A 24,022-nucleotide genomic window follows, 5' to 3' on the forward strand; every position below is an offset into this window, starting at 1 on the left:
AGTATGTAGCCTTTTTAGCTGGCTTCTTTCACTTAGCATCTTTTCAAGGTTCATCCATGTTGTATCATGTGTCAGAACTTCATTCCTTCTTATTGCTGAATAATATTCCAGTGTATGAATATATCACATTTGATCCCTTTGTCAGTGGATGGACATTTTGATTATTTCCACTTTTGGCTGCTATAAACATTCATGTACAAGTCTTTGTGAGGACATGTATTTTCCATTTTGGTGATATACCCAGGAATGGGATTGCTGGGTCCTACAGTAACTATGTTTAACTGTTTAAGAAACTGCCAAACTGATTTACAAAAGGCAAGTTTTTTGATCCCCAGTGGGGGGGGGGGGGGTGCAATGTAAAAAAAAACTGTTTTACATTCCTACCATTTGTTTTTAAGTCTTCTGTTTGAAGTAGTTTAAGTAGCTAACCACAAAAAGAAAAAGAAAAGATACGTAGGTAATTTTAACTGCCAGGTCCTTTCCTCCCCATCCGGGTGCTCTGCCTCACATCCCTGGGATTCTCCCACCCCACACGTGTAATCGTCACAAACCCGTCCTGACAACTGAGCACGAGGGAGGCCTGGTTTAAGAAGCAGCATTGCTCAAGCCTCCGTGGCCTCTGGGAGTCGTGGCAGAGGTCACTGACACTCGTTTGTTTTTAATCAGCAATGCCAGTGACCTTTCGAATTCCCTGAAGAGCAAAAGGCCAGATGAAGCCCAGAAGACACCTTTCAGTGTTTACTTTGAGCTGCAGTGGAAGGATCTGACAAAATGTTGCTCCACTTTATAGACTGGTTTGGCTGATAGCATTTTATTATGTCTGATTTTTGGGAAATGCTACATATCCTCTGTTTTCCCCTTCCCTTCACAGGCATTAGAGGAGGAAAACCCTATTTACACGTCAGGCAGGGAGGTCTCTTTCTTTGTTCTGTCTCATTAGTTTAGTGCTGGAGATACTAGGCAAGGACTGTTTATGTAGAATGCTGTGCAGCTGTCAGATGAAGTTATCAGACCAATTCGAAGAAAGTTTCCTAATGACAGGGTTGGAGTCCATGAGTGTGTGTGTTTTCAGGACCAAGAAGAATAAATAAGGAGGGAAGAGGGGGAGTCTGGTGTTTCGTAGTGACTCATCTCCAAGGCTGGATTCCAGGGGCCCATGCTGTGCAGTCAGCGCCTGGACTTTGTGCAACCGGGAGTGGATGTGCAATACTCGGAAATAACTCCATGGCAGCCCTTGCCAGTCTACCCGGAAACTGCCCACTTCCCCAGGAGCCAGCACCTCCAACAGTAACTGGAAAGAGAAATAACTCGTGTTCTCAGGAACATTATTCACCTTGAAGCTACGTGATTAGCAATACCTGGAAAAGTCACATGGTGTTCACTAAAATTGAATTCTTTTCAAGATTGGAGATGGACTGGATCCATTTATCTCCAGAGTCCAGGGTGCAGTGTGAGTACAGGCAGGGCTGCCCCAGGTCTCCTTGGCTGATAGGGAACTTCACCAGGGCTGCCGAGCCGCTCAGGCAGTGGGGTTGCAGGGAGTTCCTCTATGGAGTCTCCAGCCTCCCAGCCCTTTCTGCTGCCAAACCCAAGCTGCCTCTATCTCTCACCTGGTGTTTCCACCAGCTGCCTAACTGGCCTCGACATGTCCACTCTTGCCCTCATCCCATTCTCCACACAGCAGCCAGGGTGACCTTTGAAAAATGGAAATCACATCATATTATTCTCCTGCTTAAAATACTCCAGGGGCCTCCTGTTGCTCTGAGAATCATTGACAAGCCCCTCCTCAGTCCAGGGCCTGCCCCTCAGGCCCCCTCACCCTCCCTCCATACACTACAGCCTCACAGGCCTTTATTTTCTCAGGTGGGGTCAGCCAACCGTAATCTGCCAGTCAAACCCAACCCACTGCCTGTTTTTGTAAATAAGGCTTTACTTGAACACAGCTACCCACATCTCTTTACATATCATCTATGGCACAAACAGTGGCAGGGTGGAGTAGAGACACAAGCCTATCTAATAAAGAGAGAATATGCTAATTGACCCTCACACCATTGCAAAGATGGCAGCACCCACAGCCAATAAGGAAGGAATATGTTAATTAACTGCCCCGCCCTCAAAGATGGTGGCACCCACAGCCAATAAGGAGGGAATATGATAATTGACTGCCCAGCCTTCAAAGATGGCAGTGCCCAGTCCCCTCAGGGGCAGCAGGCATGCAGCAAGGCCAAGCCCACCTGCAGGCAGGCCAGGCGGCTCCACGCGCCTGCCTCCTGAGTCCCCCAGTCCCCTCAGCCCCCCAGCCGCCCAGGGCCGGCCCGAGGTACAGGCAAGCCTCAAATGGTGGCTGTCCAGCCGACGCCCAAGGCTCAGGCAAGCCTCAGATGTCGGCTTCCCAGCCGCCCAGGGCCGGCCCGAGGTGCAGGCAAGCCTCGGATGGCGGCTGCCCAAGGCTCAGGTAACCAGGGCTGGCCGAGGCTTGCGCTGCCGGCAGTGGCAGCAGCAGAGGTGTGATGGGGGTGTTGCCTTCCCCTGAAAGCCGGGTTGCCTCCTACCCCTGAGGGCTCCCAGACTGTGAGAGGGGGCAGGCCGGGCTGAGGGACTCCCCCCTCCAGTGCATGAATTTTCATGCACTGGGCCTCTAGTTTATTATATGGCTCTTTAAGAAAAATTGCTGATGACTGTTCTAAAACCACACCAACCTTTTCCCCAACTTCAAGCCCTTGCACTTGCATCATCCCTAACCAATGGCTCCTTTAGGTCATTTAGATTTTAGTTTGTTGAGCTCCTCCCCACTCACCCACATATCCATCCCAATCTCTTTCTCTCCACTCATCTCTACCTAAAAGTATATGCTTATTTATTATAGACTAGAGGCCCCGTGCACTTGGGGGGGTGTGAGGGGTTCCTCATCTCAGCCTACACCCTCTTGTAGTCTGGGAGCCCCTGGGGGATGTCCAACTGCCGCAGAGGCAGGAGAGGCTCCCGCTACCGCTGCTGCGCTCACCAGCCATGAGCCCAGCTTCTAGCTGAGCAGCACTCCCCCTATGGAAGTGCACTGACCACCAGGGGGCAGCTCCTGCATTGAGCGTTTGCCCCCTGGTGATCAGTGTGTGTCATAGCAACCGCTCGTTCTGCCATTCGGTCGATTTGCATATTAGCCTTTTATTATATAGGACTAGAGGCCCAGTGCATGATTGAATCATGCACGCGTAGGGTGCCCTACACGCTTTCGCTTTCGATCACAGGGGAGCTGGGTGCCTGTCCGCTGGTGCACCAGGCGCCAGAGGCTTCTGAAAGGTCTGGTGCCTGAGTGGACAGGCACCCAGCTCCCACGCTCTCACTTTCGATAGCTGGTGCACCAGGCCTTTCAGAAGCCTCCGGCGTGGCGGAGGCTTCTGAAAGGCCTGCTGCAGCCTGAGCGGACAGGCACCCAGCTCCCACGCTTTCCCTTTCGATCACTGGTGCACCAGGCCTTTCAGAAGCCTCCGGCGTGGTGGAGGCTTCTGAAAGGCCTGCAGCCTGAGTGGACAGGCACCCAGCTCCCACACTTTTGCTTTCGATTGCGGGGGAGCTGAGTGCCTGTCCGCTCAGGCAGCAGGCACTCAGCTCCCCCGCTTTTGATGGTCCGCACGGCGGGACGTCAGCTCGCTGCCCCAGAGGCCTCTTCTGTGCCGCAGCACAGACATGGCACAGACGCTGAGCTCATGCCACTGCTGGCGACGCAGCTCAGTATCCCGCCGGCCCAATCAGCTACCCCAGCCACCCCGAGTCCCGCCCCCCCCGTGCCTCCTGGCCAATCGTGGGCATAGTGAAGGTACAGTCAATTTGCATATTTGTCTATTATTAGGTAGGATTGTTTACCCCCTCCCCCAAGAGCAGAATCTTGTCTGCTTGCTCTGTAATATGTGAAAGGACTTAGCACAGTGTCTGGCACATGGTAGGTGCTTAATAAACACTTGTTAAATGAGTAAATGCATCCAAACTCCACAGTGCCTCTTCCAGTCAGTGCTGCTTCTCCATGGGGCAGCCAGCCATTACAGGTCTTAGTCGCACACTTGCACCTTGTCCACTGTGAGCGAAGGAGGGGAGAGAACATGAGCTGTATATACAGGGGTGTGTGGTGTTATATGGATAGAGCTGAGAGAAAGTGGTTGGCAGGAAGCGCGCCCATGTCAGCAGCAGCTTATATTTATTATATGCTTGCTGGGCTGGAGTGCTGCCCAGGCAGCTCTCTGCAGCATCGTGTGTGTTTATACAGCGCATTGGACACTGGTGCAATTCAGAAGGTTGGACACTGGTATATAGTTCAGCCCAACAAGTACTTAGGAGCATCTTTGAGATCCAAAGCATTGGGTTGAGCCAGAGTGGTCGTGGTTAAAACCACAGACTCTGGGGTCAGATATCCTAGCTTCAGATCCACCTCCATCATCTACCAGCTGTGTAATTTGGGGCAAGATGCTTAACCTCTCTGAACCTCAGTTTCTTATCAGTAAAATGAGGATAATAGCAGAACCATCTCTGTAGTCATTCTGAAAATGAAAGTGGGTGATGCTGGCCAAGCCCTTAGAAAAAGACCCTCCACTTTGTACACTCATGTCAAACTTGCGGCCTGAGCACATGCTTGACTTTGTATGTGCTCCACATATGTACCATCATTCTCATCCTCAAGGACTACATTCTCTGGTAGAATATAGGCATACCATTGTAGAAAAGGGCTTAGGCTCTGGAGTCAAACAAGCTGGGTTCAAATTCTGGCTCTACCATTGTGGCCCTGCACAAGTTAACTTCTCTGAGCCTTCATGTCCTCATCTGTTAAGTAGGGATATTTAAGGTCAAATGAGTCAATAGATACCTAAAGCTTTGAGCCCAGGGCTGTTTCCCAGTCACCATTTCTAGGTGTTAGCTTCTATCATTTTAAATTAATCAGACACAGAGGAGGAATGACAAATGTTGAATGATATAATACTAGTTAGGGAAGCAAAGGTGAGGTGGGGATCTGGTGCTGTCTCCCTCCTTGGTGACTTAATGAAAATTTGCATTTCAGTTCTTATTGCCACCCTCATTACAGAGGCATTTTGTTATAACCCTTAACTTTCTTTGAATGAGTTAAAATAACGGTTTCTAGGCCCCACTCCTTAGATTCTGCTTGAACTGATGTACCATGGGGCCTAGGAACCTGCAGTCTTAATAAGCATCAGGGTGGGTTCCCCGCTTTAATCAAACCTGTTTTGAAGACTCCAGTGAGGCAGCAGCCTGACCCAAAGGCTGAATTGTTCCCTGCAGCCCCCTGTGACACACCTCTTATTCTCCAGTTTGGAGGACCTCCTTTGTCCCCTGATTCTTCCCTTGCTCTGCAAATTCCATGCCTAATGTTTACAGACACTGCCACCTCAGCACCTGAGCTGTGTTTGCACAGCTGACAGACCTGGAAACTGTCTGAAAGACACGGACCCCTGCATCCAGTGGAGTAACAACTCACTGGGAGCTCTGCTACAAAGTGGGAGGGGCGTCTTTCTCGTATTTTTCTTCTGTTTGGTTGGTTGGTTGGTTGATTGGTTATTCTTTCTAGGTCTTTTATTTGGGGGAGTGAGTTTGATTTGTTTGTTTGGGGATCTAAGCATTTGAGGTTTCCCAAAGCTTAGGTGGGTGTTTGCACCAGGCTCTTACCCAGGTTTCATCAGGAGAGATGCTTGCTGACCAGTCCAGGTGGCTGGCAGGTTGACACAGGGCCCCTACTAACTAACCACACTGAGCATTTCCTGTGTCCTGAATCTGTGGAGTGCTTTCTCCATGTTGAACCCTCACAAGAGCCGAATGAGGGGACTGAGTTTTATTATTACCACTTAATAAGTGCAGAAACTGAAACGGTCCTGGCGATGTCAGCTGGATGGATAGGTGGAAGGCAGGGATGGTGGGATGCTGATATTCTAGGGGCAAGATGAGAGAGGTTGGTCATTGGAGTGGCTAAGTTGCTTTTCAGCTGTGCTATGTTCTTCCTAGACATTGCCCTCCCAGATTTTTCCTCATGTGGGGTTCATGAATCCTCAAAGTACCCTTGTTACTTTTGGTTTATTCCTGAAGCCCAGTGAGAGGAAATTATGTATGCATTTTGAAGGCCACCTAACAGATATTTGGCCTTGTCTTTTCCTGCAGGAACGCTCATGATCTAGACAAGGTTGACCGTGCTCTGTAAGCCTCAGTGTGTGTCCTTCTGCTTCCCCATTTACTTCCCTTACTGCTTCTTTCCCTACAGGCTGAAGCTAGATTTGTATAGTAGAGTTGGCAGTAATGCTTTTCTAAAACAAGCTCAGGAAGTCACTTAATTAGCCTAGGAAGGGAATAGGGGAAAATTCATTCTCTCCAAACAATCTCGGAAAATTGAAGTTTTCCTAGTCCATTAATAGCAGATGCCCTGCCTCACCCAAGTGGTTTGTATATTCCCAGCTCATAAGCATGAACAGCATCCCCCCCACCCCGCCACGTCCCACAGTTCCTTCTTTCTTTCTTCCTACTTTGACTATTTTGCAGACTCAGCTGGATTTTATATAATCTTTGAAATATCACAGTAGTTTCCATGGAGATGGATTATAATGTCACAGAAGTGGGTATATATTCTTTGGATATTGAAACACCAAAGGGACAGACATTTTGAAAGTTGTCAGAGAGAGGAAGAGGACAACTTTCAGACTTGTTTACAGAAGGGACGAACAGTCTAGAGAACAGGAAAGAAAGCTAAGAAAGGGTATGGGTGGAACAGAGAGAAGGCTATTGAAAGACTATAAAATGCAAAGACAAAAACAAAATCAAACAAAAAGCCTGCAGAGGGAATTTTCAAGGAAATTAGAAGCAGCAGGCAAGGGTCAAATGTATGATTAGAAGCTAGTTATCTTTAAAGGCTAGTTCTTAGCAGTCCTTTACTAGTATGGCCACTCCTTGGCACATGGTCAAAACTAGGTAGATAGATAAGTACATGGATGAATGGATGGATGGATGGACAGATGGACAGACGGATACATAGATGGATATACAGATGGAGCACCATAACTGTGACCTCTAACCTAACATCTGTCCCTTCTTTTTAGTTCAAACCAGGACCTTCAGAAAGTCTATGAACCCCTTAAAATTATATGCAGAATATGTAATGTCTGTCTGTTCCATTTTTTGTTGTGAAAGAAGTCCAGAATAGCCATCATCAGAAGGCTTATGTCCCACAAAAGGTTCAGAAGCTCTGGTTTTAGCAAGTCCCTGGATTATGTAACTTACTGAGCAAACTTCCTTCACCCTCACATCCGCAGACGCCGCACACATCCCCCTCCCGCCCTATCTGTAAAGTCATCTCTTCTTGCTCTCTCCCCTTCCTGTTACAGTTCACCCGTCTCAGGAGCCAGGCTGGTTGGAGGGGACTCTGAATGGAAAGACGGGCCTCATCCCCGAGAACTATGTGGAGTTCCTCTAACCGTGGGCCCAGCAGAACTGCTGAGCTTTCCATGGTATCCATGACAACTGCTGAGTCCAGTGTTGCAGGCCATTTCTCTGCCGCCGAGAAGTGCAGGGTGACTGACTCTGCTGCTCCCTGTCAACACCAGTGTTTGTGTGAACTTTGGTGTCACCCATCCCCACGATCATCTCAGCTGACCTGTGGTAACGTTGCAAGAAACAGAAGTAAATCAGCAGGGGAGGCCATTTGATTTTGAAAACCCAAGAGAAAGGCTGGCCCAGCCATCTCTCTCATTCAGCACCCAATGGAGAGCACTCCTTTTGTCTCAACAGTCACCCAAATTCCCAACCTTCTGAAAGTGGAAGTAAGATCCTTAAGAGCATGTGGGGCTGGGTCACAGCTCCGAGATCCAGGCTGGGCCATTGCTCTTGTTTACAGCAGACGCTCTAACCCACCTCTCCATACTCGAGACCCACAGGGCTCCAGCAGCTGGGGCTGTTTGTTAGCATGCAGGATGGAGAGGGCTTACAGCACTGTTTACATAAGATCCAATCTCTCACCATCTCTAAAACAGCCTTGGCCCAGCATCAGCAGAATTCAGTCCAGTCCTCTCATGCAAGGGAGCACACACACCCAACATTCCCCTCCTCCCAAGCTAGGAACTTCTCTGCCACCGAGGGCTGCCATTGCCTCGTAACCATGGCAACCCAATCTACTCTAAACCAAACCAAAAAAAAATAACACACTCTCTTTGCATCACATATTTTTTTCTCCCCCCTTTTGGGTAGTTTTTTGAATGGTTTTCCAATGGTCTGCTCAGGGCAGACAGAAAGAATAGCAACTGGGAACTGTTTCCTTTCCGATTTATTTCAGCAGCATCAGGATATATTTGGAGTAAACTCTAGTAACCTCTTGAGATTAAATTACATCTAGGCTTAATATTTCTGTTCTTCCATGCAACTGGTGTTTGCTTTCTAGAGGGCAATATGCCGCCTCCCAATGGGTGACACCCTCCCTTTCCTGCCTCAGTCCCTAATGGCCTCCCGTTTACCTGTCCTTGCCCCTGCACTCATCTGCCTCTAGCCCATCACTGACCACCCCTGGCAGTTTTCATTTGCCCTGGTGGTTTACAGGGCTGGTTCCTAGGCTAACCCTATGGTCTATTGTTTAAAAGGACATATATGTTCACTGCCTCTCAGAAAAAGGGAATTATTTCTCAAGCTTTTGAGGCATGAGACTAATGTCATGAGCCATTGTGATTCAGGAGGACACCAAAAGCTTGACGCATAGAAGGTGGGCATTTCCTGGTCCCTAAGGGGCTGGGTCTTGGGGCAGACTGCCTTGGGTGGGGAAGTTCGGCCTGGACACTCAGATTCACTTGGCCTCCAAAGGACAGAGTCCCCAGGATCTTCCACACTTGAATGTCTTTGCAAGAGTGGCTCTGGGCAGACGAACTCTAGACTGATGGACTGTCAGGCTCCCGGACCCCTCCGATGGCAGCCACGCTTCATAGTGTGTCCTGCTCCTGGAATTCCTTTTTAGGGAAGTTGAAAGAAGAAAAGAAAAACTTGAATTGTGTTGGATTACTGTATCTTTTACATTTTTTTGAAAAGATAAAACTGTAAATAGAGTGATTTGAAATACTATATGGCAAAGTTTTATATTTGATATTCTTGAAGCTAGTTGCCCCATACATTTTAAGCTTTGATTGCTGAACAAGTGTGTATAAGAGGGAGAAATGGGTCTGGTCGAAGGGAGTCAAGGTCACCCCTCCCTAGCCTTGAGGAAGGAGAAGATATTTCTGTACATGCTCTGCTGGCTCTTGTCAGTGGGCATAACACATCGATGGTGTCCAGTCTTCTTTATCCAGAGGTGGTTTTGAGCATTTCTTGGGCTTTGGGTTTGGCGATGGAAAGAGCATCTTCAGGCAAAGAATCTTGCCAAGAACTCCTGCTCCTACTCAGCTCAGGATTAAATAGATGGGGCCAGGGCTTAGATTATTTTTTTCATTTTTCTTCTCAGGTGTGTTTCTTGGTACCCCAGGATATCAGGACAGAAGGATATAGGATAATTGCGTACACCTTTTTCTGCACATCTTCTAAGACTTTATGAGTGAAGCCAAGCGAATTTGTAAATGTTGTGTGTGTCCAAGTTCTGAGGAAAACTGGCTTCTTTGGATCTTTTGTTCTCATTATACTGTGGCTTCTCCTTTCCCTGGACATGTTCTTGCCCTTCCTGTTCATCTCAGATTTCCTGTAACCCCAAACAAAGGAAAAAACTCCAAAGAGGATTGGAGAATGTGTGGTTAGAGGTTTATAGCTGGTTTCCAAGTTACTGGGAGTTTGCCATCATGACTCAGTTCGCGGGTTCAGGGTAACACAGCGACCACCCAGGAGCTCCCCCAGCAGCAGTTGAGACACGACGACAGGGTCAGGGAGCAAGGAATAAGACTGGGCAAAACCCAGATAGGACTCGGCAAAGCTATCACTGAAAACCCAAGAAGGAAATTTATGAATAGGCTCCGCCTACTTCCTATGGACTTGGAACAGCCTAGGGACCTGTTCCAAGGGCCTGAGAAGACAAGCACACTATTCTGCTGTGCTTCCCAAATAGGAGGAGTGCAATGTGATGCTTTTAACACATTTTATATTGTCACCAGCCCGTGGAACCTTGACTAGAGCTAACATGGAGGAGCAAGGTGCAGGCCCTGGCCGGGAGTCCTTGCTGGAGCATACCAGTGGACACTTGGCCCCGGCTTGATCACTTGGAAACATGTCCCTCCCTCCTCAGTTGGCCCTGATTTGAAGCCAGGGGGAAATAGAGCTGCTGCTAATGGGAATTTTTAAGTAGATCCTTTCCCAGCATCCCTGTGGCCATGCTGGACCGGTGGCAGATGGCTGCTCCATCTCTTGGCCCAGCCAGGCTTACCCCTACCCAGAACTGGAGAAACTGCATATGAAAGGAGCTGACAAATAGGAAGTATTCTAGAGACTAAAACTAGATTTCCCATCTCCACTGTCTCTGCCCCCCAACCCTTTATTGGTTCTGCTTGAACGGGGAACTTTAGGACAGATGAGGGGTGTGAACCAGGCATTAGAGTGGAAGATTGTTGACCAAGGTCCCTGAGCTTCCCCAGGGGGCCTAGTTTCTTTTGTAAGGCCCTGGGATCTGCTGGGCTAACAGAGCCTGAGCCTTTATTGTGTAATAAGATCAGCCTCTCACCCCTTCAGGTACTCACAGAAGTCTATGTCTACAGAATGCCATGTCCTAAGAAGACAACTAGTTTTAAACCCCTGCCACCAGGCAAGTAGATTCCTGATTCACTCAAGATTGGTGATATTCTCTTCTCTTTTCAAAAATAAACGTATAGGGGTAGACCCAGTATAAGCCGCCTTCCTTGGTATCCTTAATTGGAGCCAGTTTTTAGCTTACTCTTTTAGTATTTCAATGGCCAATGTGTTTTCTTGTCAGACCAAATGTCTTGTTCAGCCCCATTTGAGTTTATCCACTCTTGCTGAGGATTTTGTATTACAGAGGCAGAGAGAGAGATCAAGACAGTCAAGTTCCTAGTGACAAGGTCTCAGGCATTGGTCAGGACCCCATGGTTGTGTGTGCCATATCTGGCTTGAAAGGAAGTCCTACCAACTGCATTTGTGTCTCCTGAAAACAGCAACCCCACTATCACCAAAAGTTTAGTCCTGACTCCAGAGACATCCATGATTGAGCGATAGGGAGACAAATAATTGACTGATGATAACTTGATCACCTATTTGTGATTGTCTATTGGCACCTTTCATCCTCTGGCTTCTCTTTCCAAAAACAAGTCTGGACCACCCATCTTTGTAGACACAGGACTGCCAGGTACAAGAGTGGCCATCGTGGCACCTGCAGTTTCCCTAGTATTGAATGTCTGATGAGCCACCGCATCACCCAAGTGGGTCGCCAGCACTGAAGAAACCAAACAGCCTCTTAGCTGCCTGGCTTTCAAAGGAGTGTCCTAGGTGTTCTGTCCCAGGAGTTATCTGTCATCTCTGGCAAACTCGACAGTAACCAATTACCTAGACAACCCTGCCCCACATCTCTTTAAGTTAGCTGGGTGTCCTCTCACACACCCTGTACTGGTGTTTAAAAAATTTATCTTGTGCTCAAATGTGTTTGGCAGCCACGCTGATCTGCCAGGTGCAGAACTACTCTGTAATTGTAGCGTCAAAGTGACAACAATGGCAGAGCAGTGCACTGTGCACAGCTCCACAGCAGAACCCAGCAGGTTGTCTAACTAAGGAGCTCCCCAAGCAGAGGGAGAGACCCTAGAGAGTGCAGACATCATTCAGAGCCAGTCCTTGCTGAATCGTGGTCTTCTAGTGGAAGCACACGGATTCTTGGGAAAGTATTGGGTGTAAAGCAATGATAGGAGCAGAGAGAAAGAAAAAGGCAAGCCAGACCGAAGAACTTTGAATTTTTTTAAGAGGGGTAAATATAGTTCTTAATACAAGAAGAAGAAGAAAATCTATCACAAAAGAAGTTCACCACTTTTTACAAAAGTTTTGGAGGACACGACAAGATAGAAACATCTTTGAAGGTGGAATGGTTTAGAGAGCAAAGGCTTGGCATTGCCCTAAACCCCATAAAAGGGTAGCAGTTACTATTAGGTCAAAATTCTCTTGAGTGTAGTAAGAACCAGAGTACTGGTCATCAAGATGTCGGAATAACCTGGAGAGATCAAGACTTTCTACGCCATTCTGCATGGACCATCCCTACAAAGTTGTTCAGACACCTATGAGCGCCTCCTTGGGGATCCAGATGCCAGAGTCAACCTTGTACCTGTGAAAGCAGTTCCTCTGACGATTCTAAAGTATACATGTATCAGTATGTGTCTGTGGATGTATGTGTGGTGCACATTTGCACATGAAAAGATACTCATAGAAACTCACATAAACTGGCGGTCACTGAGCCTTTGCAGCCTTTAAGTGTTGAAGGTTGAGAATTCAAGAAACAAGGGAGGCTGTTGATTGACTATCAAAATGACCAGACATGTAAATGAAGTGCCATTTTAAAACTTTGTTCATATTAAATGATTACTATCTACAGCTATATTCCATATTAACTTATTAAAAGTCATCTTGAAAAAAGATCAAATGCATAAGTGTTTAGTAGCTAAACTAGACTAGTGTTCCAAAGCACTATAAAAGACATTTGGACCATATTTCGGAGAAGAAAATATCTGCATGTTTAATTCATAATTTAGGCTACCTTTGAGTATATTATAAAAGTGCAGTGTGGTATAATATCAATAAAGTACTTAAAAAATGGCACTTTAATGTTTTTATAAATCATAAATAATGCACTGTTTTAAACTTCAGTTCAGTATTGAATATTGACTGGTGTGTAGAATCCAATTCCGTAATTACAAAGTAATTTGTGGCTAGAATAGAACTTTTCTCCTGTTATTAATGAAACAGTTTTGCCATGTTCAAGCTTTAAAATAATGTGCTTTTGCATCACAAAGCATATCTATAAAGACGTACAATTTCTGTTGAGTGGCCTTGAAACTTGGCCTTCTTACATTTGTTTGGTTTACGTGACAATCCCAATAAAACAAGTGGAAGTATGATTTTTGAATTAAATGACTTTTCCATTTGATGGTCTGTTTTTTCTTACGCTTCTGATAATGTTTTGACATGCATATTTTAATATATCTTCAAATCAGCAAGGACCATGATCAGAAGTCACCCACCTGGCTCTAGGGTTAGCTCAGTGGATAACGTGTCGCCCTGTGGACCAAAGGGTCCTGGGTTCAATTCTGTTCAAGGGCACATACCTTGGTTGCAGGCTCCTCCTGCCCAGGCCCTGGTTGGGGCTCATGCAGGAGACAACCAATCGATGTGTTTCTCTCACATCGATGTTACTCTCTGTCTTTCCCTCTCTTCCACTGTTCCTGAAAATCATTGGAAAAGTATCCTTGGGTGAGGATTAACAACAACAAAAGTCACCCACCTGGGCTCCTGTGGGTCTGGTGACAACTCGGTCTGATGTCTGACATGCTCCGAGCTTCAGTTTCCTTTAGGAAGAAGTCAAATGCCGGTGCCCTCCCTTGAGGAAGAGCAATCAGGCATGTTAAACAGTTCAGCCCCAAAGAATCATATTCCAATAAACATTTCTGACTTTCTCTCCTAGAGCACATATTGGGGTTTTTTTCTTCTAAATTTGATTTTCTAATCCACCATTTTTCTGGAACGTCATTGCCATGGTGTGGAATAATCAAAGAGCCAGAACACAGGCAGTCCCACCAACAGCTGGGCATGCCCCACAGGTTTGCAATTCAGTTACTTGCAACATGAATCCCGGGTCACTCATGTTATTCAGCCTTTTTATTCATCATATGCCTTCCAGGTACATACTGAGTTGGAGCCTGGAGGCCGGGTTTACAGGGTGCACCTGGCTTCTGCAGGGGGCGCCTGGGCTAGAGGACCAGGGGTGAAGTTTCTGGTTCCAGAAGCTTGCCCTGGGGAAACAGAAGCTCTAGGCTCCCCTGGTGCCTGGTTCTGAGGGGGTGGCCATTTGAACGTGCAGTGATGCATGAGCAGTTTATACTGTTCCCATTTGTCACTTAACAAGGCACTGGCTTACCCCTATGAACAGCCCAGACTCAGTACCTGCTGCCTTCACTGAGCTTGCCCCTGGCCTGGAAAATTCCCCCAGCATCTGAAGCCGCATACATATGTGAGGTCACCAGGTACCTCTACAAGGCCCATGTATCTGATGCCCACCACGCAGGGAACAAAGAATACGGTATGTATTTGTGTCTTTTTTTATGCTTTGGCCTTTCCAACAGATTTTCCAATCACTTCAACGTTCATGTCTTTTTAACAGAAAAGGGTTTGTTTGTTTTTCTTAGGCTTTTTCACTTTGCTTTTTAGCAGCCACTCAAGACCAGAGCTCAACTTGTGTCACGTCTTATGGTTTGGTGTTTTTCACCTGTTTGTTCTGGTTTATGATTGGTCATAAGAGCACCTTGGTTAGAAATGGACTTGATTGACACTTGAAATGAGGTAAATAAAAGATATTCTCAGACCCCAAACATGTTTGGTCTCTTGGGAATTAAGTCAGGGCTTTAATTCTGTCTCTGTTCTTTTTCAAACTCCACTCAAATGCACATCTCTCCTACCCAATGTGTCACTGTCATTGGTTTGCCCTGCTTTTCGTAGCACTAAGCTAAGCTGCAGCTAATTAACTCTGCTCAGTGAGTCAGGATGGCCTGAGTTCAGGCTGCACATCAGCCAAGGGAGCCTCTAACCGAGGCAGTGACTGCTTAGGGTGCGTGAGGCTCACTGCATAGGAGAGGGAGGAGCATGCCCCAACGGGGTTCCATCCTTCAGAATGCCACCCTGCGCTACCCAGACCAAAGCAGGAAGACCAAAGCAGCAAGGTTTTAGGTTGAAATGATCAAAACCTCGACCCACTGTATCTCACAGCACTTAGCAACTCCTCTCACGTGTGTACCTGTTTTTTTGTGTGTGTCGTTAACCCCAGGAGGCCAGTCCCAGCCTTGATTTGCTAAAACCCAGGTAGCTCATAGGCTTTCCCAAGGCCAACTAGCGAATTAGTCAGGACTTGAATTCACGGGTCCTTTCTCTAGGTAACAAATCACATTTTACCCTCCAGGCCTTGTGCCCACACTACTGGGATGGGAAGGCTTGCCTCACCTGTGTTAAATGAGATGAAGGAATGGCAGTAAAGCATAGCAGTCTTTCTTTCCCCACCTTTTCTCCTAATCACGTCATTTTGCCCCTTTGTTGTACTTTCTACCTATAATTAATTATTTGTCATAAAATGTTTGGGGCCTGTTTTTCTCCTAATAAACAGCTCAGCAAGGACAGAGACCAGGCCTTGTTGACCCATCGCTGCCCAGCACCCAGCTCAGGGCCTGGCACACAGCAGGTGCCCAATAGCAAGTGAAAGAACTCAGGTAAAGCACTACTGTCAGCTCTAGTCCCTCCTTCCTGCTTTTCTCGAAAGTTCTGGGGGCAAGAAAGAAATTGGGCGTCATTAGACTTGGGTGCTTGAACGCAAGGTGACTTCATTACCCTTGGCAGGCTACTCCACTTGCTCTCGTCCTGGGATTTGGGCTGTGGGCAGAGACTTCCCACCCTCCATTCAGGCACACACAGCCACATTCTTTCCCAGCCTCCTCGCTAGCGCTTGGGGCAGGGAACCATCTGGAGAACTAATTGACCAAAAGCCAAAGATCCTTTGCTGTCACCTGAATTACATATGGTTTATTTTACAAACTTCATACCAGGCTGGGGAACCTGCCTTCAAGCAAACCCACATCAGAATTACCCCCCAAAATAAAATGTATTCATTTTTTTTAAGGACCCTTAAAGAAAATTCCTTACTGTCCCATGGGAATTTGGTCTGGGATCTAACATTCTCATGAAGGGAATTCTTTGAGTCTAACTGAAGTTCCCAGGGTGCAGCTTAAGTCCATTTACTTTCTGCTTTTCCTTAGAGTGGAGAACAACTGGCCATCACCTTTTTAGAGCCACCACCCACCATTTTCGTGTTTCCATTCAGCCAACACTTCTTGACCATCTCTTGTGCCGGGAGCTGCTGAAACCGGCAGGCATGGATACCATCTCTGCCTCAGGGGACTCACCGTTGGCCTCGGTGATAGGCAAGTGTGCACGAGACCGCATTAGCCATGTGCTGGCAGGTAGTCTTGGGCTCCGAGGAAGAGTGATCCTTTCTTTCTATGTGGAAGGTAGATAGCAGAGAAAGCGTCACCGACGAAGTGACATTGGAGGTGGTTCTTGAAAGAGTGAGATGCATTTGCAAATGGAAAAGTGTCCCACGCCCAAGGACCAAGGCATGCAGGAGAGAAGGGGAGAGGTGAGTTCACTATGAGCAGAGCATGAGGGCTTCTGGGGAACTGTCAACTATTCACCCTCTCCCACCCTCCACCCTAGCCTTTTCTCTCAATGACCAACAATATCAGCCAACATGTGTTACTGTTTTACTAGGTACCAGACACTACATGCGTTAACTCAATCTTGAAAACATGAATGAAGTACTGAAATTACCCTCATTTTATCGATGAGGAAACGGAGGAGCAGGGAGGTCACACAAGCTAGGAAGTGGTGAAACTACAATTCCAACATAGGTCTGCTTCCATAGCCTACATGCTCTGAGCATCTTTAAAATTTCTTTATGGTTATATGCATAATTTTACATCAATGCATAAACACTCTTTAATTGGATGGAAGTTTTTCCTTCCGTTTTTGACTTGGTTCTTCCATCCTCCACGTCAGCCTCCTTCTTTTCATAACCGATGTCAAGAAACTCATTATGCCCGTCCAGCCGCGAGCCCTTCAGAAAGCATAATCTCTGGCAAACACTCAGCTTTGGCTTTGCAGCGGCTAGAATCAGAGCAGGGCACGTTTTGATTGAAATCTTTCCTTCTAAGAGCCCTTTGCTCACTCATCTTGGGTGAATAGCTCCCCATTTATGGAGCTCCATGCAGACACTCCTGGTTTTCTGGGCAGCTCCAGGGGCTGCAGCTGCAGTCTTTGGCCAGTTTCACTGCCCCTGCGGACCCAGCCAGGAGGCAGCTCCTACAGCCATCTTTGCTCGCTGGAAATATGTAATGTGCAAAAAAATTTTTTAAATGTAACAATTTAAAGACAGTCCGCCTCCTCGCACTGATCGGCTGCCAGTGACAGACCTTTAGGGGATTGCCAGGGAAATCCCACGAGCGTGTGTCTTCTTGTGGGACAGGCACTGTTCCCAGCCTAACCTGCCAGGGCTAAAGAGCAGAGAATTTCCTTGGGATTTTACCCCCGTCTTGATTTGAAAAAGAGCCAGAGGAGAGAGCATGAGAACTCAAAGCAAGTGATGGGCAAGTAATTGCAGGGCACAGAGAGCATCTGCCTTCCACTCGGGACTCTTCCAAAGTGAGACCCTCCCCAGTGTCCCACGGTGGTGACCTGTCCCATGGCTGGTGACAGTGATGAAGTAAGTCTCTTTGATGAAGCACTTGCATTGTACTAATTGCTTTACAAGCATCATCTCATTTAATCTTCAAATCAACCCTATGGGTAGATACTGTTGTTACCTTTCTACAGATGAGGAAGCCAAGTATTAGATTGAGTAATTTGTGCAAAGTCACTGGGCTAATAAGTAACAGAACAGAGATTCAACCCCAGCAGGCTGACACCAGAGCTTACATTCTGTACTCCCGTACTCCCGTACTCTCCCTGCTCTGGGGAAGGTCTCAGAGACTCCAGCCCTCAAATACCCTTCCCTTCCCTCACCCAAAGGAATATGTGTTGTCTTTGCCTGTTTGGGATCCAGTATCCCTTCTTCTGGGAACAACATCTGGGTTTTTCTTTGGGGAGCCGCCCTTCCTACTCTCAGGTTCTCAGGTTCCATGGGTTGTGGGGGGGCTGGTATCAACCCCTGATCCAATGATGACGAGCCTGTGGCCCTTCTCTGGCCTGTGAGATCAAGGGTCCCGGGTCAAAGGAATCGGTTGGCTCAGGAATGGGCATAGGACCTAGTTAAGTCCACAGTGCAGGGCCTCGTCCCGGGGCAGGTATGCAGGACACAGCAGGGAAGTCAAGCTCCCACCCTCAAAGGACTTCCTAGCAAGAGCTCTGTCTGCCACTTGTCTTCGTTCGAGGGCCCTCATACCTTATGCTGAGTACTTCTGTACTGAGATTGTAATAGTTTACCTCTCGGAAAAGTTGCTTCAGAGAGCAAGCAGAGATATTAATTGCAACATCAAATGGACAAACACAGTGCGGTCAATCCTGGAATGAATTCACCCAAAGAGGAGCTTGATGCCTGAACTCAGCACACACGGCTTGTTTCTAAAACTCCGGCGTTAGTTCTCCAGTTTGGACCGGAAGGAGCCATGGCAGGATCTCATAAGACTAGGGAAGAACTGTGCCGTTCAGGGCCCACTGTGCATGCTTTCCAACCCCAGGTGACTATGCTGTCCCTCAGTGAGGCGGCCCATCCCAGGGGTGCATTAGTGCTGAGACACTCCGTCCTGGAATTCTCACGAAGAACCCCCCCCCCCCCGCCCCCCGTCCGATGTCCTGGAGAAAGGCAATAAATCATGCTTAATCAAGATGTGCGACTGGGTGGCAGAAAGCGCTCCTCAGTAAAGAAAGATGTTCACACACTCGGGGGCCGCACCCAGACCTGTTCAACCATCCCCACGAATGTGAGTCTGAGAAACTCATGTCACCAAGTTCACCTTCACCTTCCTTGGGGTGGGGCCGCATAGCTGGAGGCCCTGAGGGGGTGGGTGTATCGAGTCAGAGACACCCTGCTCCTGCACTTCCCTGGGGACCTGTGCACAGTTTTCTTGTCTCAAGGACTTCCCCAGAAAGGGATTCCAACTCTCACAGGGAAACCTGCAAAGGCGGGCGGCACTCGGGCCCATGAAGGGTAATGTTCTCAGCGTAAGTATGTCGCTTTAAAATCTTCAAGTTTTTTTCTCTTCCATAATTTTGACCATGGGAGGACCCTGATCCAAAAACCCTCAGAAGCTCCCGTGGCCTGCGGAGCACCACGCCAGTGTGGCCCCGTCTTTTCTCCAGTGTCCCTTTATGCATCCTAAGTTCCAGAGGCACCAATTCTTCTTCCCACAACAGCCTGAAGGAACATACATTCATTCAGTCATTCGTCAGTATTTATTGCGCACCTACTACCAGTATGTCCACGCCCAAGTGCTAGGTGCTGTCTCTCACTTGGGCCCCTGAGTTTAACTCAGGCTCAAATGCCCTTCATTTTTCCCACCCCACGGGGAATAGCTGTTGTTTTTGCCTGTTTGGCCGCCATTACCCCTTCTTCTGATAACAGCACCTCGGGGTTTCTTTGGGGAGCCACCCTTCCCTCCTCGCAGGTCCCGTGGGTCTGGGTGGACTGACATCAGTCCTGGACCCAAGGGTGAGCCCTGTGACCCAGCCAGGCCTATGAGAGCTTCGGGTCTCCCAGCTGTGATTGGTTTATTCAGGAGTGGGCCCAGGACCTAATTAAGTCCCAGGACAACTAATTTCTGGATTTCCCAGAGTGCTGTGCTGAGAGACTTTCTGGATTTGAAACCACAAGTACTGGTGGTCATCTACTCTCCCGGCAGGGGAAGCTGCCTACAAACCAGGAATCCTTAAAGTGGTGCCAAGAGAGACGAGGAATGGCAGGTCTCCGTGGCCTGTCCCCCGAGCTTCTCTGTTGCACACGCCAATAAATTCTCATTTTGCTCAGAACAGTGTGAGTTGGATTCTTTCACTTACAGCGGAAGTCCTGAGCTCCAGATGCAGCCTCGGAGTGGGTTCTGCAGCCCCCCTCCCTTGGATCCTTTGCCAGGGGGAAAGAAAAAACAACTGGACTTGGAGTCAGAAAACCTAGCATGAAGCCTGGTTCTGCCCTTTCCCAACTGTGGGACCTTGCGGTATCACGCATCTTCTCAGAGTCTCAGTTTCCTCATCTTGCAAATGGACTGAAGGATGCTGACCTTCTAGGTTGTTTCAATTAAATGAAATAACAATGCACTTTATAAAATTTGCTGTCCTCAAAAATCAATGATATAGGGAGACCATATGGATTTCTTGAGTACCTTGCAAAGAGCTGGAAACCTCTAGATGTTTGTGACCTGGATTCATAGCCATTAGTGCGGCCAGCCTACCAGTCCTGGAGGCATCTGCAGCTGGCGGGACTCTGACCATCCCCCTACATGTCCTGTACTTCCCTCCACAGGCTTCCCCAGTCATGACCAAGAGGACTGCACATGGGCAGACACCTAAGCCGAAGGTTATCAGAATGCAGCGTCCTGAGACTCGGGTAGCTGGGCTTAGCCCATGCCATAGGCCAATCAGATTTCATGCCAGTCAGTTTGACCTCCCAGGAAAGTTGCCCTTGGAGATGCATGCATGAGAGAGAGCTCCTGATGCCAGGCTGTGACTGGTGGCTATGCTGTGCTGGGCACAAGTTTAAAGACACAAGGAGCCTGTCTTCAGGGGAAGGATATTGGGACAGAAAGAAAGAAGGGCTGTCTCAATCTTGAACAGCGTTGTATTTTCCTAGCGCACCTGGGTGTACTGCATGCCCTCTTCCGGAATCCCACATGATCCCTGCGTTCGTTCAGTCAGTGCCTGGCTGTACTGGGGCTGTTGGAACAGCTTCCGCTCCCTGCAACATCAGGGCGCTCCTTAGAACCCAGTGAGTCCCAACTGCAATGGGGAGCCAGGGGCTCCGGCCGCTAAGTGAGCGGCCCTCATCACGTAGTGATCTGAGCTGTAGCCAGCCGCTGGGCCCTCACTGGTCTGCAGCTCTTGGACTAGGGAACCCTCTGAGGTTTCTCTACGCCAGGAGCAAGGGCGGTGTGTGCACCTGGTGCGGCCAGCCTACCACTTTTCCAGCCCGTTCGGAAGGATGGCTTTAGAAACTGGCGTGCGTTGGGCTGACCACTAATTCCACAGACTAACTTAATCTCTTTGTATTGTTAACATTACCCATTGCCCTTGAAACACATGTACCGCAGAGGTGCAGGGAGAGCCAAGAGGAAGTGACTGTTTTCTACTTCCTCTGCCTACTCGACCTTCTTCCCATTGGTGTGGCATGGGTGGTTCTCTCTAAAGGCAAACCGGAGCACCCCGAGGCCTGAGAAACCTCACGCCCTCCTTCCTGTCGCTGTGCTCAGACGCTGGGGAGAAAGGTGGGAATCTGAGGCAGGACAGGGATTTCCTCTTCTGGGCTGTTGATTCACAACGCAGAGCACTGCCCGGTGCATCCTCTGTGCTACAGAGTAAGTAACCCCTCCTCCCCGCCCTGCACAGGCCCCGCTAAAGCTGATGACTCTTATTCTTAGTATCGTGCAAGTTCACAGAGCTAATTGCTAAATATGCAGAAATATTGAATCAGTTGTTAAGCTGCCGGGAGCTTGAAATTGGCCACGGTGGGAGTATTGACACCAAGGAAATGAACAAGTGCTACCGATCCGCCCTCCCCCAAAGGGCTGGTGGTTGGATCTCACCAGCACACCACTGCCTCGTCTACTTGGGAGCTGACGTGATAAGTGACCAACGCACTTGGTTCGGTTCACAGCCTAGACTGGTTTCCGCCTCAGTGCAGGCTGGGGGCACAGAGTTGGCGAGAGGCTACGGACACCCCACCTGGAGTTAAGTGGGTCCCTGCACAGTGATCTCGGTCAGGGGATAAAGGCAGCTTTCCTAAGCACAGGCCGCGCTCTGCTTTGTGAATCAACAGCTGGTTTTTGTTTATTTGCACTGGTTTTAACCAGAGCCGAGAGAGAGGTTTGGCTCGCTACTCCCACCCCTTCAAAGCAGCTTCTCAGAACTGCTCAGGACTTCCAAGAACTATATACAGATTCTGTGCATTGAATACTTGGGGGATGATGAATTCCCCCTGCTGCTCATTCCCGTGGGAGGGCGGAGACGAGAGCTTGCCCAGGTTCGTTCCCCAAGGGCAGTGGAACAGGCAAATTCCACATCTCTTCCCGTGGTGATCGCTGTGGGAGGCAAGGCAAAGGTCAAGTGGCCTAAAGGCTGACGTGGCTGGCACGGCGCCAGCATTGTTGTGCGCCAACAAGCTCCGAGCTTGGTCCCAGGCCCAGCACGGCCATTCCCATGTTAGTGAGCATCAGGAGCCTCCGGGAAGTGGGGTAAAACCGAAGGATTCAGGTTTGGTCAGTTTGGGACAAGGCCCCAGACTCTCTGTGTTTATAATGGGCACCTGCGTGATTGTAAGGCCCATGGTCACCCCTGCTCAAAGCTGGACATGATTGATGCTTTCATACACTCATTTCCTTTTCAATGAAATGTCAAAATGTTCTGGGTTCTCTTTATGTAGTTACTAGAGGCCCAATGCACGAAATTCGTGCAAGGGGCTCGGCCCTCGCAGCCCCAGCTTCATCCGGAAGGTCGTCTGGAAGGTACATACAGAGGTCATTTGGCTGTCCGGTCTAATTAGCATATTATGCTTTTATTATTATAGATTAGCAACTTTCCTGGGCTCACAAATTCATGAATAATTTCTTCACTGTTCCATGATTAACATGAGCATAGTAATGGCAAAATCCCTATTTCCATAAACCAATTAGAGGTGACTCTATTATTATAAAAAACCTCACCAAAGTTTGCCTTTAACTACTGGAATGAACGCATTCACTTTAAGAGATTAAATCCTCAGTGACTCTTTTGCCATAAACTCTTTCAAGAACACCAAGGATTCTGGCAAGATCTGGTTTGCCACCACTTCCTAGCTTGAGTGCTGATTAGAATCAGGGTAGCTCTTAGCCAAAGCAGAAACTGCTACAAATACAGGCTATCTGTTAAAAAAAAAAAAAAAAGCCAGTTTCTCCTTTTATCTCCTTTGTCCTAAATAGAATTGAATGAATGGCGAAAAGACAGGTGCTTAAGTATGCCATCTATAAAAGGAAAGTCATCTTAAAGGGGCCTTGCGATCTGTTGAGAACAACATGGCATTTCCAATAAGTCTCTGAATTCTCCGCACAGCCTTTGCAAATGGTTACTTCACCTCTCTGAACCCATTTTCTCATCTTAAAATAGGAGGGGGTGGGGGGAGATATTGCCTCTATGGCAGGGGCTTCGGGAGGTTGGGGGTGGAATATATATACATTATATGTACATAGATATCAAGCATTCAGCACAAGAAGTTTGGATATTCCACCAGTGAAATGTGAAGGTTAATCTCTGAGCTGCAGCTCCCTCTGCAGAACAGGGTAATCATAATGCCCACCACATGGAGTTGTTTTGAGATTTAAATAAAATAATTTGCATAAAGTACCTGGCACTATCTGGGACAATTTGATTATCAAAATAAATATGAGCCCTGGCCGGTTGCTTAGTGGTTAGAGTGTCGGCCAGCAGACTGAAGACTCCAGGTTCAGTTTCAGTCAAGGGCAACACTCCAGTTTTATTTTTTGGCATGCATCGGTCCAGTTTTCCCATCACAACTTGTTGAAGAGGCTGTTGTTTCTCCATTGTATATTCTTCCTGCCTTTGCCTTAGATTCGTTGATTATATAAGTGAGGGTTTATTTCTGGGCTCTCTATTCTGTTCCATTGATCTATGTGTCTGTTTGGGGGCCAGTACCATACTGTTTGGATGTCATAGCTTAGATAGTATGATATGAAAGCAGGGAACATGATTCAGCCAAGTTTGTTCTTCCTCCTCGAGATTGCTTTGGCTATTCGTGGTCTTTTGAGGGGCTGGGTTTTATAGGCAGGCTTTTAGGAAATATATGCAAGTTTGGTCATTTCAACAATATTGATCCTTCCCAGCATGTACCTTCTATGAGGCAGTGGGAAGAACTCGTCATGTCCTCTGTGGCACTCCTAAAAAGTGCATAACTTAAATCGCTCCATGAGAAGGACAACCCAAGCTCAGGGTGTGCTACAAAATCAACCGGGCTGTTAGTTTAAAGTCAGTGCCGTGAAACAGCCGGAGTTCCGGAACCGCTCCAGATGTGCAGAGACACAGCCCGTGAACGCAGTACATAACCATGGGTTTTCTTTGGCTAGAAAAGACGTTATAGGGC

The 24,022-nt window shown here is 47.9% G+C and overlaps 1 protein-coding gene across 2 annotated transcripts in view; it reads left to right on the plus strand.

Moving 5' to 3' along the window:
• The window catches only part of ARHGAP26 (Rho GTPase activating protein 26), a 408,401-nt gene extending 395,323 nt beyond the window's left edge, over positions 1–13,078 (plus strand). Inside the window, exons 24-25 of one of the 2 annotated variants that reach the window (XM_054717998.1) lie at positions 7,368–7,662; positions 10,669–13,078. In XM_054717998.1, coding sequence (XP_054573973.1) covers positions 7,368–7,456 — 89 coding nt within the window. In that variant the 3' untranslated portion in view covers positions 7,457–7,662; positions 10,669–13,078. Of the gene's footprint in view, positions 1–7,367; positions 9,085–10,668 lie in introns of those variants that run through there. The other variant, XM_008140911.3, reaches the window with a different exon arrangement.
• Positions 13,079–24,022: the final 10,944 nt, after the last annotated feature.

The sequence above is a fragment of the Eptesicus fuscus genome, chromosome 6 (genome assembly GCF_027574615.1).
Source record: "Eptesicus fuscus isolate TK198812 chromosome 6, DD_ASM_mEF_20220401, whole genome shotgun sequence".
NCBI classification, from domain to species: domain Eukaryota; kingdom Metazoa; phylum Chordata; class Mammalia; order Chiroptera; family Vespertilionidae; genus Eptesicus; species Eptesicus fuscus.